The following is a 19,529-nucleotide window of genomic DNA, read 5'->3' on the forward strand; positions in this document are numbered from 1 at the left end:
TTTTTAAACTAATACAAAATATTACATTTTTAAACCGTGTTTTAGGCTCATATTTACTTAAACAGTGCTGTATTTTATTGTTGTACAGGGACTGGATTAAAATTTGAGCACTTGAAATGAAGAAGGTATATCTTAAAGTAACACTATGTAGTATTTATACTTTATAATAAAAGCTTCAAAATCATCGTGATACTCCACTGAGTTGCAATAGAGAATGGAGTCTCTGTGGTTGCTACTACAATCTCAGCACTGCAGAAATTGCACTATGAAACCACTCATCTTCCCCTGAGGTTTACAGTGCTGTAAATCTGAACCCAGACAGCGAGCATATCTGTCCACAAACTGAAAAATAGCACAGCACTGACTGTAAGATACCAGACAGCGAACATATATCAGTCCACTGGCGTAAAAAGGCTGTCACACCACTGACTGTAGACCGCTGCTGGTCCACCTTCGGACCCCTCAGATTACTGTCCTGTACCGGATAGAACTCATTTATAATCTCCTCACACAGATCTTACACTCACAGAGACTTTTATTCTGGAAGACACACTAATACAGATATTACCAGCAGCTCTGAGAGATATAATAACCGTAGGGGTTTGGTCAAGGGACAAGGATGGAGGTAAGTGCAGGAGATTGATTTAATGAATAATACAGGACACCAACCAACAGAGCAGATGCAAGACACTAAAACCAAGAAATACAAAAGAAACAAAACTGACATAGAGGACAAATACGGACAGTATACCAACTGAGAGAAACAAAGGACAAGAGACAAAGAGAGAGCATCTGAGACTTAAATAAAAACAGAAAGCTAAGAGGCATAACAATGAACTAAGTGACTAAACATGAATCATGGAGGATAACAATGACCCACAACTAAGAATCACAGACACAGGCTATAAAACACCACCACAGACAACACCTGGGAACTAATCCAGAGACATGACACTAGAAACACAAGGGAAGAATAATCACGTGATTAGAGGAAACATGAGGGCAGGAAGGAACCAAAACAGAACAGAACACAGCACAGAACCAAACACATCTTGTTTACTGTCATGAGATCCCCCTTCCCTCATGTAGTTCTAGCTCTGTGTGTTAGCCTTAGCCGTGTTTAGTTCTCCCTGTGTCTGCGTGGGTTTCCTCCGGGTGACTGTCTGTGAGGAGTGTGGTGTGTTCTCTCTGTGTCTGCGTGGGTTTCCTCCGGGTGACTGTCTGTGAGGAGTGTGTTGTGTTCTCCCTGTGTCTGCGTGGGTTTCCTCCCGGTGACTGTCTGTGAGGAGTGTGGTGTCTTCTCCCTGTGTCTGCGTGGGTTTCCTCCCGGTGACTGTCTGTGAGGAGTGTGGTGTGTTCTCTCTGTGTCTGCGTGGGTTTCCTCCGGGTGACTGTCTGTGAGGAGTGTGTTGTGTTCTCCCTGTGTCTGCGTGGGTTTCCTCCCGGTGACTGTCTGTGAGGAGTGTGGTGTCTTCTCCCTGTGTCTGCGTGGGTTTCCTCCGGGTGACTGTCTGTGAGGAGTGTGTTGTGTTCTCCCTGTGTCTGCGTGGGTTTCCTCCCGGTGACTGTCTGTGAGGAGTGTGGTGTCTTCTCCCTGTGTCTGCGTGGGTTTCCTCCGGGTGACTGTCTGTGAGGAGTGTGGTGTGTTCTCCCTGTGTCTCCGTGGGTTTCCTCCCAGTGACTGTCTGTGAGGAGTGTGGTGTGTTTTCTCTGTGTCTGCGTGGGTTTCCTCTGGGTGACTGTCTGTGAGGAGTGTGGTGTGTTTTCTCTGTGTCTGCGTGGGTTTCCTCTGGGTGACTGTCTGTGAGGAGTGTGGTGTGTTTTCTCTGTGTCTGCGTGGGTTTCCTCTGGGTGACTGTCTGTGAGGAGTGTGGTGTGTTTTCTCTGTGTCTGCGTGGGTTTCCTCTGGGTGACTGTCTGTGAGGAGTGTGGTGTGTTCATTCTGTGTCTGCGTGGGTTTCCTCCCGGTGACTGTCTGTGAGGAGTGTGGTGTGTTCTCCCTGTGTCTGCGTGGGTTTCCTCCGGGTGACTGTCTGTGAGGAGTGTGGTGTGTTCTCCCTGTGTCTGCGTGGGTTTCCTCCCGGTGACTGTCTGTGAGGAGTGTGGTGTGTTCTCCCTGTGTCTGCGTGGGTTTCCTCCGGGTGACTGTCTGTGTCTAGATGCAGGAGTTTCCTCATTGATGAGACGACGACAAGGTTTCTCGTCCCTCGAGACACATGTCCACTCCCGATACGTCAATGTATCGTTCAAGTGTTGTGAATTTCACAAGTCCTGGGTATTGGCTTTATTTGTTTTGTATTGATGTCCTCACGAGACTAAAAAAACTACAGCTGAAACATACACTAACCGGAATGATTTTTCAATTCCTTGTCTTTTGTAGAGTTTGCCACAGTCTAGTGGTTGTTTGTACATCTAAATGTATTGTGGACATGGGCCAATCAGGATTCACAGCTGGTCCCTGATCTGCATTTACTCCACCCCCTGGACAGTTTGTGGTTGTTTGGGACTGCTGAGGGAGATTATTTGTGTGTTTGGTGGACATTATGTGCATGTTTACGTGTGTGGGAGGTGGCTGGTGTGTGGCTTGGGGGTGGTGTGTGTGAGTCTATTTACCCATGTGTGTAATAAGGAGTTTGGGAATAGAATTGCTATGTTTCCTGACTCTGACTCTTGATACTGTTTGCTGACTACTTTTAAATATTGGATGGTGCTTCAAGACTCGAGTGAAAACAGACACTCTGATCCACACCCAGCCAAGACACCCATGTGGGCAGCCCAGCTGGGCATGGGCTCTGGGTGGGCTGCTTAATGGGTTATTAGTGGGGTGCAGGTGGGCTGTCTGTATTGGATGTGAGAATCCCAGTAACTCTATGTATAAGGTGTACAAATAAGATTTTTTTAGCTGTTACATACACTATAATGAAGAAGAACATGAAGAGAGAACTTATTGTACATTAAAGGAGTAATCTATTATATCTTTCCTGTACTAAATCATAAAATGAGCAGGGTGTGTGAGGAAAGATTAAGGAAACGTGTTAAGATGAAGCACTGGTGTCTCTGACAGTGGTGCTGCAGCCTGTATATTCTCCATTACGCAGCAGAACTCTATTGGTGTTTCGGCCTGAGATCCCTCCCACTGTCCAGTCACAATGAAATTTACACAGCCCGGGTTGCCAAGTATGAAACACTATAGAAGACAAACACTTTATGCTGTAGTCATGGAAGCAAGCAAGCAAACCGAGATGATGTTAGATTCTCCACGATCTAAAATACTGCATCGTCCTTCTAAAGATCTCAGTGACCAGAAACATGTGGAAATAGTGGCGATAAAATTTAAGGATGAAAGATGTAGAGAGATAAACAAATAAAGAGAGGAAAAACAGTGGATTAAAGGTGTACACTCCATGAGTAGTGTTTTAAACATATAAAAGGAGTAAGTGTTTCAAAAGCTAACGTCAGACTCTCGTATTCACCAATTTAAGGTGGTACAGAAAATTTTAATAAGGAGCTGGTGAATAATGCCAATATTTGTGTAACAACTGCCGAGTTCCTGCTTGTTTCCCGTGTCATGTGATCACCCTTTCCTCATGTAGCTCTAGCTCTGTGTGTTAGCCTTAGCGCTGCATCTTATTCTAGCTCTGTGTGTTAGCCTTAGTGCTGCGTCTTAGTTCTAGCTCTGTGTGTTAGCCTTAGCACTGCATCTTATTCTAGCTCTGTGTGTTAGCCTTAGTGCTGCGTCTTAGTTCTAGCTCTGTGTGTTAGCCTTAGCACTGCATCTTATTCTAGCTCTGTGTGTTAGCCTTAGTGCTGCGTCTTAGTTCTAGCTGTGTGTTAGCCTTAGTGCTGCGTCTTAGTTCTAGCTCTGTGTGTTAGCCTTAGTGCTGCGTCTTAGTTCTAGCTCTGTGTGTAAGCCTTAGTGCTGCGTCTTAGTTCTAGCTCTGTGTGTTTAGTTCTAGCTCTGTGTGTTAGCCTTAGTGCTGCGTCTTAGTTCTAGCTCTGTGTCTTAGCCTTAGCTTTCCTCAACCTGGCAACCCATGTGAGCTTCAAGTCTGGGGAGGAGGTGCAGGCAGCTCTGTCCAGTGTTTTGGATCGGTATTACAGTTGACATTTTAAACACTTGCTGTCAGTATTACAGATTGCTTCTTTAAAGGCTAAAGACACCGTGCTACAGATTAAGTCTTCGCTCTGGGGAGAGAAGGGAGAGTGAGAAAACTGAGAGACAGAACAATAGACAGTGAGAAAGACAGACAGAAAAATTGGGAGAGAAAGACAGAAAGGGAGAGATGGTGTGTTTGTGGGTCGATTCTCCTGCTATTTGTAAGACAGTGTGACATCTAGAAGACTAAGATATTTAAATATTAATGACCCCCATCTCACACACCCCATGTATCTGCCCAACATCCCCCACCCTTCACCTGCTGCGCCTCTGTTTAATTACACACCGACATTAAAACACTCCTGTTATATGACCATATGTGTGTTATAACAGAGCAACCATTATCAGAGACCGTATACACTCCTCTCGACCCTCACACAGACCGTATACACTCCTCTCGACCCTCACACAGACCGTATACACTCCTCTCGACCCTCACACTGACCGTATAAACTCCTCTCAGCCGTCACACAGACCGTATACATTCCTCTCACCTCTCACACAGACCATATGCACTCATCTCACCCCTCACACAGACCGTATACACTCCTCTCTCCTCTCACACAGACCGTATACACTCTTCACATAGACCATATACACTCCTCACACAGACCATATACACTCCTCTCACTCCTCACACAGACCTTATACACTCCTCTCACCCCTCACACAGACCGTATACACTCTTCTCACCTCTCACACAGACCGTATACACTCCTCTCATCCCTCACACAGACCGTATACACTCCTCTCACAGACCATATACACTCATCTCACCCCTCACACAGACCATATAAACTCCTCTCAACCCTCAAACAGACCGTATAAACTCCTCTCAGCCGTCACACAGACCGTATAAACTCCTCTCAGCCGTCACACAGACCGTATACACTCCTCTCACTCCTCACACAGACCGTATAAACTCCTCTCAACCCTCACACAGACCGTATACACTCCTCACACAGACCGAATAAACTCCTCTCAACCCTCACACAGACCGTATAAACTCCTCTCAACCCTCACACAGACCGTATAAACTCCTCTCAGCCGTCACACAGACCGTATAAACTCCTCTCAACCCTCACACAGACCGTATAAACTCCTCTCAACCCTCACACAGACCGTATAAACTCCTCTCAGCCGTCACACAGACCGTATACACTCCTCTCACTCCTCACACAGACCGTATAAACTCCTCTCAACCCTCACACAGACCGTATACACTCCTCACACAGACCGAATAAACTCCTCTCAACCCTCACACAGACCGTATAAACTCCTCTCAACCCTCACACAGACCGTATAAACTCCTCTCAGCCGTCACACAGACCGTATACACTCCTCTCACTCCTCACACAGACCGTATAAACTCCTCTCAGCCGTCACACAGACCGTATACACTCCTCACACAGACCGTATAAACTCCTCTCAACCCTCACACAGACCGTATAAACTCCTCTCAGCCGTCACACAGACCGTATACACTCCTCTCAGCCGTCACACAGACCGTATACACTCCTCTCGACCCTCACACAGACCGTATAAACTCCTCTCAGCCGTCACACAGACCGTATACATTCCTCTCACCTCTCACACAGACCATATACACTCATCTCACCCCTCACACAGACCGTATACACTCCTCTCTCCTCTCACACAGACCGTATACACTCTTCACATAGACCATATACACTCCTTTCACCCCTCACACAGACCATATACACTCCTTTCACCCCTCACACAGACCGTATACACTCTTCACATAGACCATATACACTCCTCACACAGACCATATACACTCTTCTCACCCCTCACACAGACCATATACACTCCTCTCACTCCTCACACAGACCTTATACACTCCTCTCACCCCTCACACAGACCGTATACACTCTTCTCACCTCTCACACAGACCGTATACACTCCTCTCATCCCTCACACAGACCGTATACACTCCTCTCACAGACCATATACACTCATCTCACCCCTCACACAGACCATATAAACTCCTCTCAACCCTCAAACAGACCGTATAAACTCCTCTCAGCCGTCACACAGACCGTATAAACTCCTCTCAGCCGTCACACAGACCGTATAAACTCCTCTCAACCCTCACACAGACCGTATAAACTCCTCTCAACCCTCACACAGACCGTATAAACTCCTCTCAGCCGTCACACAGACCGTATACACTCCTCTCACTCCTCACACAGACCGTATAAACTCCTCTCAACCCTCACACAGACCGTATACACTCCTCACACAGACCGAATAAACTCCTCTCAACCCTCACACAGACCGTATAAACTCCTCTCAACCCTCACACAGACCGTATAAACTCCTCTCAGCCGTCACACAGACCGTATACACTCCTCTCACTCCTCACACAGACCGTATAAACTCCTCTCAGCCGTCACACAGACCGTATACACTCCTCACACAGACCGTATAAACTCCTCTCAACCCTCACACAGACCGTATAAACTCCTCTCAGCCGTCACACAGACCGTATACACTCCTCTCAGCCGTCACATAGACCGTATACACTCCTCTCGACCCTCACACAGACCGTATACACTCCTCTCACCCCTCACACATACCGAATAAACTCCTCTCAACCCTCACACAGACCGTATAAACTCCTCTCAGCCGTCACACAGACCGTATACACTCCTCTCAGCCGTCACACAGACCGTATACACTCCTCTCGACCCTCACACAGACCTTATACACTCCTCTCACCCCTCACACAGACCGTATACACTCCTCTCACCCCTCACACAGACCGTATAAACTCCTCTCACCTCTCACACAGATCGTATACACTCATCTCACCCCTCACACAGACCGTATACACTCCTCTCACTGACCATATACACTCCTTTCACCCCTCACACAGACCGTATACACTCCTCTCGACCCTCACACAGACTGTATAAACTCCTCTAAGCCGTCACACAGACCGTATACACTCCTCTTAGCCGTCACACAGACCGTATACACTCCTCTCGACCCTCACACAGACCGTATACACTCCTCTCGACCCTCACACAGACCGTATACACTCCTCTCACCCCTCACACAGACCGTATAAACTCCTCTCAGCCGTCACACAGACCGTATACACTCATCTCACCTCTCACACAGACCATATACACTCCTTTCACCCCTCACACAGACCGTATACACTCCTCTCACTCCTCACACAGACCCAATAAACTCCTCTCAACCCTCACACAGACCGTTTAAACTCCTCTCAGCCGTCACACAGACCGTATAAACTCCTCTCAGCCGTCACACAGACCGTATACACTCCTCTCGACCCTCACACAGACCGTATACACTCCTCTCACCCCTCACACAGACCGTATACACCCATCTCACCTCTCACACAGACCATATACACTCCTTTCACCCCTCACACAGACCGTATACACTCCTCTCACTCCTCACACAGACCGTATAAACTCCTCTCAGCCGTCACACAGACCGTATACACTCCTCTCGACCCTCACACAGACCGTATACACTCCTCTCGACCCTCACACAGACCGTATACACTCCTCTCACCCCTCACACAGACCGTATAAACTCCTCTCAGCCCTCACACAGACCGTATACACTCCTTTCACCCCTCACACAGACCGTATAAACTCCTCTCAGCACTCACACAAACCATATACACTCCTCTCACCCCTTACACAGACCATATACACTCCTTACACCCCTCAGACAGACCGTATACACTCCTCTCACAGACCATATACACTCCTCTCACCCCTCACACAGACCATATACACTCCTTACACCCCTCAGACAGACCGTATACACTCCTCTCACTGACCATATACACTCCTTTCACCCCTCACACAGACCGTATACACTCCTCTCAGCACTCACACAAACCATATACACTCCTCTCACCCCTTACACAGACCATATACACTCCTTACACCCCTCAGACAGACTGTATACACTCCTCTCACTGACCATATACACTCCTTTCACCCCTCACACAGACCGTATACACTCCTCTCAGCACTCACACAAACCATATACACTCCTCTCACCCCTCACACAGACCATATACACTCCTTACACCCCTCAGACAGACCGTATACACTCCTCTCACTGACCATATACACTCCTTTCACCCCTCACACAGACCAAATACACTCCCCTCACCCCTCACCCAGACCATATACACTCATCTCACCCCTCACACAGACCATATACACTCCCCTCACCCCTCACCCAGACCATATACACTCCTCTCACAGACCATATACACTCCTCTCACCCCTCACACAGACCATATACACTCCCCTCACCCCTCACACAGACCGTGTACACTCCTCTCACCCCTCACACAGACCATATACACTCCTCTCACCCCTCACACAGACCGTATACACTCCTCTCACAGACCATATACACTCCTCTCACCCCTCACACAGACCATATACACTCCCCTCACCCCTCACCCAGACCATATACACTCATCTCACCCCTCACACAGACCATATACACTCCCCTCACCCCTCACCCAGACCATATACACTCCTCTCACAGACCATATACACTCCTCTCACCCCTCACACAGACCATATACACTCCCCTCACCCCTCACACAGACCGTGTACACTCCTCTCACCCCTCACACAGACCATATACACTCCTCTCACCCCTCACACAGACCATATACACTCATCTCACCCCTCACACAGACCGTGTACACTCCTCTCACCCCTCACACAGTCCATATACACTCCTCTCACCCCTCACACAGACCATATACACTCCTCTCACCCCTCACACAGACCGTGTACACTCCTCTCACCCCTCACACAGACCATATACACTCCTCTCACCCCTCACACAGACCGTATACACTCCTCTCACCCCTCACACAGACCGTGTACACTCCTCTCACCCCTCACACAGACCATATACACTCCTCTCATCCCTCACACAGACCATATACACTCCTCTCACCCCTCACACAGACCATATACACTCATCTCACCCCTCACACAGACCGTATACACTCCTCTCACCCCTCACACAGACCGTGTACACTCCTCTCACCCCTCACACAGACCATATACACTCCTCTCACCCCTCACACAGACCATATACACTCATCTCACCCCTCACACAGACCGTATACACTCCTCTCACCCCTCACACAGACCGTATACACTCCTCTCACCCCTCACACAGACCGTGTACACTCCTCTCACCCCTCACACAGACCATATACACTCCTCTCACCCCTCACACAGACCATATACACTCATCTCACCCCTCACACAGACCGTATACACTCATCTCACCCCTCACACAGACCGTATACACTCATCTCACCCCTCACACAGACCGTATACACTCCTCTCACCCCTCACACAGACCGTATACACTCCTCTCACCCCTCACACAGACCATATACACTCCTCACACCCCTCAGACAGAGCGTATACACTCCTCTCACGCCTCTTGTAGACCTTATGTACTCCTCTCATGCCTCACATGAGAGTAAAATACAGAGCACTAGCTTGTAGCCTGTAGTTTATTAATATGGAGCTCCTAGGATGTGTGTTTCTTCACACAGGAAAACATATTTATTTCTGTAATAGAGCAATTCAGCCGCACCCACAACTCTATACATGGTCATCTAGCCCTGACCCGCTACTCCTTATATGGACATGATGATAACTAAAGAATGATGAAGTGAATTCAGAGGGATATTCCACCTTAAATTAGCACCACTCATGGCGATGCATTCAGCTTCTATAAATACACACAAACCCTCCCTCTATCTCTGTCTCTCTCTCGTGTGTGTGTGTGTGTGTGTGTGTGTGTGTGTGTGTGTGTGTGCACGCTGTATCAGCAGATCTTTGTTCTTTGAAAAACTTGCTGCAGCTTCACTCTTATTCAGAACAGAGATTAAACCAGCTTTAGAGCTGTCTGACTCCTCAAACACACACACACACACACACACACACACACACACACACACTCGTGCTACACATAGTGATGTATTGAACATTTGGGTTCAGCATAAAGCCACAAAGTTTAAAGACTGACAGAGAGAAAGACAAAATGTCAATCAGATGAACAGACAGACAGAAAACAGACAGACAGATAGAGAGACAGACAAAAAGACAGAGTCTGTCAGTCAAATGGACAGAGAAACAGACAGACAGACAGACAGAGGAACAGACAGACAGACAAACAGAGACAGACAGACAGAGAGAGGAACAGACAGACAGACAGAGAGACCTATAGACAGACAGACAGAGACAGATGGACAGAGAGAGAGACAGAATATCAGTCACATGGACAGACAGATGTTGTAATGTAACCTTGAAGGGACTGGTCCCCTCTGTTTTTGAACTGATCACCTGGAGACAGTTTCCATGGAGAAGGTGGTTACCATAGTTATGGCGTCTCAGGACGCCTCTGTGTGTCACGGTGATGAGAGACGGTTACCTAGCAACAGCAGCACTTGCCACATTAACACCAGCCAAATATCCCTCGAAGTGTGTGTGTGTGTGTGTGTGTGTGTGGTGGGGGGGGGGGGGGGGGTGGCTGCACAGATTAAGTCTGAGCTTGATACTGACCCCTGGTGGCACAATGACACAGTTACACCACAAGGACACACAACTTCAACTGTTCACAACTACACACAACCAAAACTACACACAGTGACATAAACAACTACACAACTCAGGCCTTTTCTTTATCATTTACTCTGTGTCTAAAATACTTTGTGTAACCAGTCGAATAAAAATATTACAGAATAAAAGTCTGTGGTAATTAAGCTCTTCTCTGATCAGTGAATATCTCCGCAGTGACCCCAAGCCCCCAAACTTCACAGAGCTCAGGTAAACTCCAGGTAAACTCCAGATAAATGCTGATGAACCCAGGTATAAACCCAGGCTAAATCCCCAGGTTTAATTCGGAGATCAGGACCTGGTTTTACTGCCTGAACTTTACCTGATGAGCCACTGTCTTTCAAACTGCTGCTAACACGAGCCTTTTTCCACCTAAGAAACTTGGGTTCTTGGAACCTTGGTTCTCTGCCCCGACTTCAGCTCCAGAGCCAGAGATAAAGGGACAGAGTCATGGTTAATCCACTGTTCACAGCGTGGTCAGATCACAGTGAGATATGAGACACATGTGGAAATGATGCAGAGTTCTGTCTGTCGCAGTCGGGGTGTGGTTCTAGAGCCGTCTGCTGAGCTCCGGAACAGAGAGAACAGTGGAGAACATAGAGAGAACAGTCGCCTAAACGTAGCGGCACCTCGAGTCGCGCTGAAACACACACAGAGCATTTTCCTGTTTTTATTTCCTTGTGATTTTCTTTGTGTTGTTATCAGAGAACCGATGGACGTCATGTGGATTTAGACAATGACAATAAAAACAACGATCATTGATAACGAATGAAATCAATAGCAGTGGTAGTGCAGTGATAGTGAGAGTGTTGCTCCGAGTCCATTTCTACTTCAGTGTCAATGATGGTGGTGTGTAATGGTGAGGGGGTCAATGCCGGCCGCAGTAGATGGAGGTGAGCAGCTGGTCTGAGGTCAGTGAATCAGCTCAGTTACATTTCTCCAACACTTCTGACCTCCACTTGTACGTCAGACCACTCAGTCGCTGCTGGTTTGGGCAGTCAGCACACACACACACACACACACACACACAAACACACACACAGAAGTTTCTGAAGTGGACAGCTGTTGCTTTTATTGAACTGTTGGTGTGTTACATGTGATACAGAGGAAGCAACTTCTCTCAGTGAAGAACCAATCAAATCCAAGAATGAGAACAGAGAGAAAAACATTTCACAAACGGAAACAACAACAGAGACAGAAAAAAAGAAATACAGAGAGACAGAGTGAGAGAGAAAGAAAGATGGTGGGATTAATGTGAGACCCTAAGGCTGATTATGGCACAGAGAGAGAGAGAAAAAAAACGGAACGATAAACAACTAAAAAAAGAACAAAAACCCGAATAAAAATCTGGCGGGATTCACTCAAGTGGCAAACCCCTCTGGATTAAGCCCCTCCCACCCAATCCCAAACCCCACCCCTTCATCCATAAGCTCCACCCATCTTTCAGGAGCCCCCCCCCCCCCCCCCCGAAAGGCACGTTGATGATTAATTTTTAGTGGAGTGACCACATTAAAACACACACACACACACGTTTACACCGAGTCGGTTCGGGATCTGGATTATAGTCAGATGTGATGTGGTAGTGAACATGCAAAATAGCTCTTATACTGCAACCAATCAAATGCGCTGCTCTTCATTTGGCCTCTTCTGCTGCAGGTCTGAAGTGTTCACAAGATTAAAGCCACTGACATTCATTCATTCATTCATCTTCTGTAAGAAGCTCGCCCTGGTCAGTGACACCACCTACAGCGCCACCTTTCTGCCTCTGAACATCACTGATCACCGTTGGGACAAAATAATCGACGTTATTCACCTCTGTCAGTGGTTTTAATCTTGTGGCCGATTGCTGTATAGAAAGCGACGAGGTGTAAACGGACAGAAAGACGTGTGTGTGCCGACGACAGTAACATGGTTCTTCAATAAACAAACAAACACTGAGAGTAACTCAGCGGTTCTACGGAGCCTCGCGGCTTTTTGGCTTTAATTGTATGTACATTAAAATGAGGGGGCGGAGCTACAGGAAACTGCTACAGTCTAATACTGGGGTTAATGCTAATGCTAACCCCTAATACTAATCTTAATCCTAAACTGTAGTCTAACAGAGACCCACGGGTCCCACTGTCCCTCAGGCTAACACTGCATTAGCGCTAAATTAGCACAGCGATACTTCACTCCTATAATCTATAACCTATAACAATTGATTATAATCTACGGTGTCAGCAGCTATAAACCACAGATATGAAATGCAGATATGGTCCACGTCTCAGAGAGTTATTAAAACAAGAAAATTAAAAATAAAACTGATTTCGTTCGTGGTTCACTTTGAATCCTTCTGTTTGATTTCACTCAATAAAAAACGGCCCAGAGCGTCTTCTTCTTTGCTCTGAGTTTCGTGGGGGCGGTCTGCAGGTGCTAACACTGACAAACTGCATTTTGACTGACTGTATTTTTTAAGGTGGAACTGTGTGTGTGAGTAAGAAGTGACTGTATTTTTTAAGGTGGAACTGTGTGTGTGAGTAAGAAGTGACTGTATCTTTTAAGGTGGAGGGGTGTGTGTGAGTAAGAAGCGACTGTATTTTTTAAGGTGGAGCAGTGTGTGTGAGTAAGAAGCGATTGTATTTTTTAATGTGGAGCGGTGTGTGTGAGTAAGAAGCGACTGTATTTTTTAAGGTGGAGGGGTGTGTGAGTAAGAAGTGACTGTATCTTTTAAGGTGGAGCGGTGTGTGTGAGTAAGAAGTGACTGTATTTTTTAAGGTGGAGCGGTGTGTGTGAGTAAGAAGTGACTGTATCTTTTAAGGTGGAGCGGTGTGTGTGAGTAAGAAGTGACTGTATTTTTTAAGGTGGAGCGGTGTGTGTGAGTGTTAGCAGACCAGCATCACCTCCCCCTAATGACATCACAGAGTTAAAACCCACGCAGGAACAAGTGCTCTTTAAACAACAGCGAGATTAATAACAATAACATTAATATTAATAACACTAATCTAATCAAATATGGTGCACTTCTCTGGCCGTCCACCGGTCTGTCCGAGAGTACAACACCTATGAGAGAGAGAGTGTGTGTGTGTGAGAGAGAGACAGAGAGAGACAGAGAGAGAGAGAGAGAGAGAGAGAGAGAGAGACAGAGAGAGAGAGAGAGATGGACGGTGGAATGTCTAGGTCACGTTTAGTCTCTAATCCTGAGTCTGAGCTGAAGATTACTCTGAAGATCAGCTCGATTCCTTAAGATTCGACACTCAGGATCTTGCTTTGAACTCAGGATTGATCTCTAGACTTGTCAAGCCCAGGTCTGAGGTGGGGATTAAACACCAGCTCCGTCTGAAGGTGAGTTTCAGTCCTTAATCCCGAGCCTGAGGTGGGGATTAAACTCCAGATGAATTGTGGGTAATCTGAGCCTGAGCTGGAGGGGTTAATCCCGGGTGTGAGATTATTTGAAGATGATGTTGAGGAGGACCTGAGCGCAGATGAGGAAGAGGATGATGGCGTAATCTCGCGGCGTGAGGAAGGAGCTGTGGTCAGACTGAACAGACACTCGACCCCTCAGAGCCCCGATGCTCCTGAAAAGGAAACGATCAATAACCTATAATCAATAACAGATTAATAATACAGTACTGTGCAAAAGTCTTACATAGATTTTTAAATCTCATTTTCTCAGGTTCATGAGACTTTTCCACAGTGGTGTAATCAACACGGTCGTGACACTGCCCCCTGTTGGAGAAAGTGAGGAGAACATTTTTCCTCTGAGATGTGTGAAGACCACTACCACTTCTTTCAACATCGCGCTCCCTACTCAACTATTACTTAATTCAGGTCCTGGTTCTGGAAGCGGGTTCTTATTTAGTGGCTTGTTTTCAAAGCCCACTGTTCCCATTAGAGACGAGGTTAGAGACAACACCAGATAATTTTCAGGGGGGAGCTGTGGGAGTTGGAAAACCAACCAGGGACCAAACAGAGACTAGTGTCCAGTAGAGTCCTGTAGTGTCCTGTAGAGTTCAGTAGTGTCCTGTAGTGTCCAGTAGAGACCAGTAGAGTTCAGTAGTGTCCTGTAGTGTCCAGTAGAGTCCAGTAGTGTCCTGTAGAGTTCAGTAGTGTCCAGTAGAGTTCAGTAGAGTTCAGTAGTGTCCTGTAGTGTCCCGTAGAGTCCAGTGGTGTCCTGTAGTGTCCAGTAGAGACCAGTAGAGACCAGTAGAGTCCAGTAGTGTCCTGTAGTGTCCAGTAGAGTCCAGTAGTGTCCTGTAGAGTCCAGTAGAGTTCAGTAGTGTCCTGTAGTGTCCAGTAGAATCCAGTAGTGTCCTGTAGTGTCCAGTAGAGTCCTGTAGTGTCCAGTAGTGTCCAGTAGAGTTCAGTAGTGTCCTGTAGTGTCCTGTAGGGTCCTGTAGGGTCCAGTAGAGTTCAGTAGTGTCTTGTAGTGTCAAGTAGAGTCCTGTAGTGTCCAGTAGAGTTCAGTAGTGTTCAGTAGAGACCAGTAGAGTTCAGTAGTGTCCTGTAGTGTCCAGTACAGTCCAGTAGAGACCAGTAGAGTTCAGTAGTGTCCTGTAGAGTCCAGTAGAGTTCAGTAGTGTCCTGTAGTGTCCAGTAGCATCCAGTATTGTCCTGTAGTGTGCAGTAGAGTCCTGTAGTGTCCAGTAGTGTCCAGTAGAGTTCAGTAGTGTCCTGTAGTGTCCAGTAGAGTCCAGTAGAGTTCAGTAGGGTCCTGTAGTGTCAAGTAGAGTCCTGTAGTGTCCAGTAGAGTCCAGTAGAGTCCAGTAGAGTTCAGTAGTGTCCTGTAGTGTCCTGTAGTGTCCAGTAGAGAACAGTAGAGTTCAGTAGTGTCCTGTAGTGTCCAGTACAGTCCAGTAGAGACCAGTAGAGTTCAGTAGTGTCCTGTAGTGTCCAGTAGTGTCCTGTAGTGTCCAATAGAGTCCAGTAGAGACCAGTAGAGTTCAACAGTGTCCAGTAGAGTCCAGTAGAGACCAGTAGAGTTCAACAGTGTCCAGTAGAGTCCAGTAGAGTTCAGTAGTGTCCTGTAGTGTCCAGTAGAATCCAGTAGTGTCCTGTAGTGTCCAGTAGAGTCCTGTAGTGTCCAGTAGTGTCCAGTAGAGTTCAGTAGTGTCCTGTAGTGTCCTGTAGGGTCCAGTAGAGTTCAGTAGTGTCTTGTAGTGTCAAGTAGAGTCCTGTAGTGTCCAGTAGAGTTCAGTAGTGTTCAGTAGAGACCAGTAGAGTTCAGTAGTGTCCTGTAGTGTCCAGTACAGTCCAGTAGAGACCAGTAGAGTTCAGTAGTGTCCTGTAGAGTCCAGTAGAGTTCAGTAGTGTCCTGTAGTGTCCAGTAGCATCCAGTATTGTCCTGTAGTGTGCAGTAGAGTCCTGTAGTGTCCAGTAGTGTCCAGTAGAGTTCAGTAGTGTCCTGTAGTGTCCAGTAGAGTCCAGTAGAGTTCAGTAGTGTCCTGTAGTGTCAAGTAGAGTCCTGTAGTGTCCAGTAGAGTCCAGTAGAGTTCAGTAGTGTCCTGTAGTGTCCTGTAGTGTCCAGTAGAGAACAGTAGAGTTCAGTAGTGTCCTGTAGTGTCCAGTACAGTCCAGTAGAGACCAGTAGAGTTCAGTAGTGTCCTGTAGAGTCCAGTAGTGTACAGTAGTGTCCAGTAGAGTCCAGTAGAGACCAGTAGAGTCCAGTAGTGTCCTGTAGTGTCCAGTAGTGTCCTGTATTGTCCAATAGAGTCCAGTAGAGACCAGTAGAGTTCAACAGTGTCCAGTAGAGTCCAGTAGAGTCCAGCAGAGTTCAGTAGTGTCCAGTAGTGTCCTGTAGTGTCTAGTAGAGTCCTGTAATGTCCAGTAGAGTTCATTAGTGTCCTGTAGTGTCCAGTAGAGACCAGTAGAGTTCAGTAGTGTCCTGTAGTGTCCAGTAGAGTCTAGTAGTGTCCTGTAGAGTTCAGTAGTGCCCTGTAGTGCCCAGTAGAGTCCAGTAGAGTTCAGTAGTGTCCAGTAGAGTCCAGTAGTGTCCTGTAGTGTCGAGTAGAGGCCAGTAGAGACCAGTAGAGTTCAGAAGTGTCCTGTAGTGTCCAGTAGAGTTCATTAGTGTCCTGTAGTGTCCAGTAGAGTCCAGTAGAGACCAGTAGAGACCAATAGAGTTCAGTAGTGTCCTGTAGAGTCCAGTAGAGGCCAGTAGAGACCAGTAGAGTTCAGTAGTGTCCAGTAGAGGCCAGTAGAGTCCAGTAGAGTCCAGTAGTGTCCAGTAGAGTCCAGTAGAGACCAGTAGAGACCAGTAGAGACCAGTAGTGTCCAGTAGAGACCAGTAGTGTCCAGCAGAGTCCAGTAGAGACCAGTAGTGTCCAGTAGAGAACAGTAGAATCCAGTAGAGACCAGTAGAGTCCAGTAGTGTCCAGTAGAGACCAGTAGAGTCCAGTAGAGACCAGTAGTGTCCAGTAGAGAACAGTAGAGTCCAGTAGAGTCCAGTAGTGTCCAGTAGAGACCAGTAGTGTCCAGCAGAGTCCAGTAGAGACCAGTAGTGTCCAGTAGTGTCCAGTAGAGTCCAGTAGAGACCAGTAGAGTCCAGTAGAGTCCAGTAGAGTCCAGTAGAGACCAGTAGTGTCCAGTAGTGTCCAGTAGAGTCCAGTAGAGACCAGTAGAGACCAGTAGAGTTCAGTAGTGTCCAGTAGAGAACAGTAGAGTCCAGTAGTGTCCAGTAGAGACCAGTAGTGTCCAGTAGTGTCCAGTAGAGTCCAGTAGAGACCAGTAGAGTCCAGTAGAGACCAGTAGTGTCCAGTAGAGACCAGTTACGGATGCCTGTGGCATCTCCAGAGATCAAATCTCCCGATGAACCACTCATACCTTAACCCTTTCATACCTGTTAATCTCCTCCTGTGTGTGTCTGATGGACTCCACCGCGATCTGGAGCTCTGAAAGTTCCGGAGCTTTCTTCCTCAGACGACTGGATTTAGTCTTATGTCCTGAGGTAAACAAAAAATAACCAATGAATAACCACAACAAACTAACAGTAAATAAATAGCGCACCCACACAATACACAATAAACAAGCAGCATACAAACACACCACCTCTTACTGTAACTGCACAGAGAGTGTGTGAGTGTGTGTGTGTCTGTGTATGGGTGTCATACTCTCACTGCCGGAGGAGTCCTGTCGATCAAGTTCCGGAGATGAACAGCCACTCTCTGGGTTTTTGGGTTTATCATTCTGTTTGTGTTTCCTTTTGGCTCCCGTTACCTAGACAACACACACACACACACACACACACACACACACACACACACACAGACACACACAGACACACACACACACAATATCTCATGTATTCTGTGTGTATACTAACACAGTCTGTGTAATGATAAAGGATGAAATACAGTGGTGTAACTCAGGCCTGGACGATAAAACTGTTACCGTATTTATCTGAGTATAATACTGTCACAATATCAATAAAACCTCTCTGTGAACACTTTACACCTTTGTCCAATAGGTGGCACTGTGTGTTACAGTCTGTTACTCTGTAGATGAGTACAGAGAAGACATCTAGCACAACAGAAAACAGCCATTACATGTTATTCATATTTACACCTCTCTCTCTCTCTTTATATATCGTCCAGCCCTGTCTTAATTAAACACACACACACACACACACACACACACACACACACATGCACATGCGCTTAACGTAAATAGCACTGTTCTGAACTACAAAAGAAGCAAAACAAACACAGAGACAAAGAAGCAAACAAACAGCAGACGAAAACAAAGCCACGGAGTGTGGCAGGCAGCCGGGTGATTGGTCAGTTTTGGTGAATGGTGATTGGTCGGTTTTGGTGAATGGGTGGAGCACAGGCAACAGCGATGGAGAGGCGCAAGCGGAGAGAGGGATCATGGGTACGTGGGCGGGGCTGGGCGTACCTGGCTGAGGAAAGTGTCTCTCCGGGCCCCCTGCTGGACACTGAGACTAACTACACTGGCAGAACGTACCATAGGAGTCCGGTGCCGGACTTTAGCCTGAATACAGCCGTCTTTCTCAAACTGGATCAAATCATTCAGAGGATCCCACGGACGAGTACTGAGAGAGAGAGAGAGAGAGTGAGAGAGACAGAGAGAGAGAGAGAGAGAGAGACAGAGACAGAGAGAGAGAGAGAGAGAGAGAGAGAGAGACAGAGAGACAGAGAGAGAGAGAGAGAGAGAGAGAGAGTGTGTTAATTTAACACTAACAGTGTTGATTTACTGCTGGAGAAGCTGCTTTGTAGAGAGTCTAGTGTATTTCTCTTATTCTCCAGTAGAGGTCAGTATAGGTTTATTACACTGTCCCCGGAAATGCCAATAGCGTTTGTGTATGTGATGCCACACTACTGTGTCTGATGCCACTCTGCTGTGAATATTGTGCCAGTCTGCAGTGCATCTGATGCCACTCTGCTATATATGATGCTACTCACTCTGCACTTCAGTAATGACAACTTGCTGTGTATCTGATGCCTCTCTGTTGTGTCTAATGCCACTCTGCTCTGTCTGATGACATTGTGCTGTATATATGATGACACCCTGCTTTACCTGATGCCACTATGCTGTATATATGATGTCATTGTGCGGTATATGTGATGCCAATCTGCTGTGTCTGATACCACTCTGCTGTCTAATGCCACTCTGCTGTGTCTGATGCCACATGTTGTATATATGATGCTACTCTGCTTTGTCTGATGCCACTCTGCTGTGTATATGATGCCAGTCTGTAGTGT

General features: G+C 47.0%; 1 protein-coding gene across 7 annotated transcripts in view; it reads right to left on the reverse strand.

Annotated features, from left to right (window-relative positions):
- Positions 1–12,310: 12,310 nt before the first annotated feature.
- osbpl8 (oxysterol binding protein-like 8) overlaps positions 12,311–19,529 on the reverse strand; it is a 51,153-nt gene continuing 43,934 nt past the window's right edge. For 5 of the 7 annotated variants that reach the window (XM_066668904.1, XM_066668908.1, XM_066668903.1 and 2 more), the window contains 4 exons: positions 18,703–18,859; positions 17,919–18,024; positions 17,648–17,750; positions 12,311–14,387 (listed from right to left, as the gene is read on the reverse strand). In XM_066668904.1, the coding sequence (XP_066525001.1) occupies positions 14,258–14,387; positions 17,648–17,750; positions 17,919–18,024; positions 18,703–18,859 (496 nt within the window). In that variant the 3' untranslated portion in view covers positions 12,311–14,257. The remainder of the gene's footprint in view (positions 14,388–17,647; positions 17,751–17,918; positions 18,025–18,702; positions 18,860–19,529) is intronic. The other 2 variants (XM_066668907.1, XM_066668910.1) reach the window with 1 other exon arrangement.

The sequence above is a fragment of the Hoplias malabaricus genome, chromosome 4 (assembly GCF_029633855.1).
Source record: "Hoplias malabaricus isolate fHopMal1 chromosome 4, fHopMal1.hap1, whole genome shotgun sequence".
Taxonomy (NCBI): domain Eukaryota; kingdom Metazoa; phylum Chordata; class Actinopteri; order Characiformes; family Erythrinidae; genus Hoplias; species Hoplias malabaricus.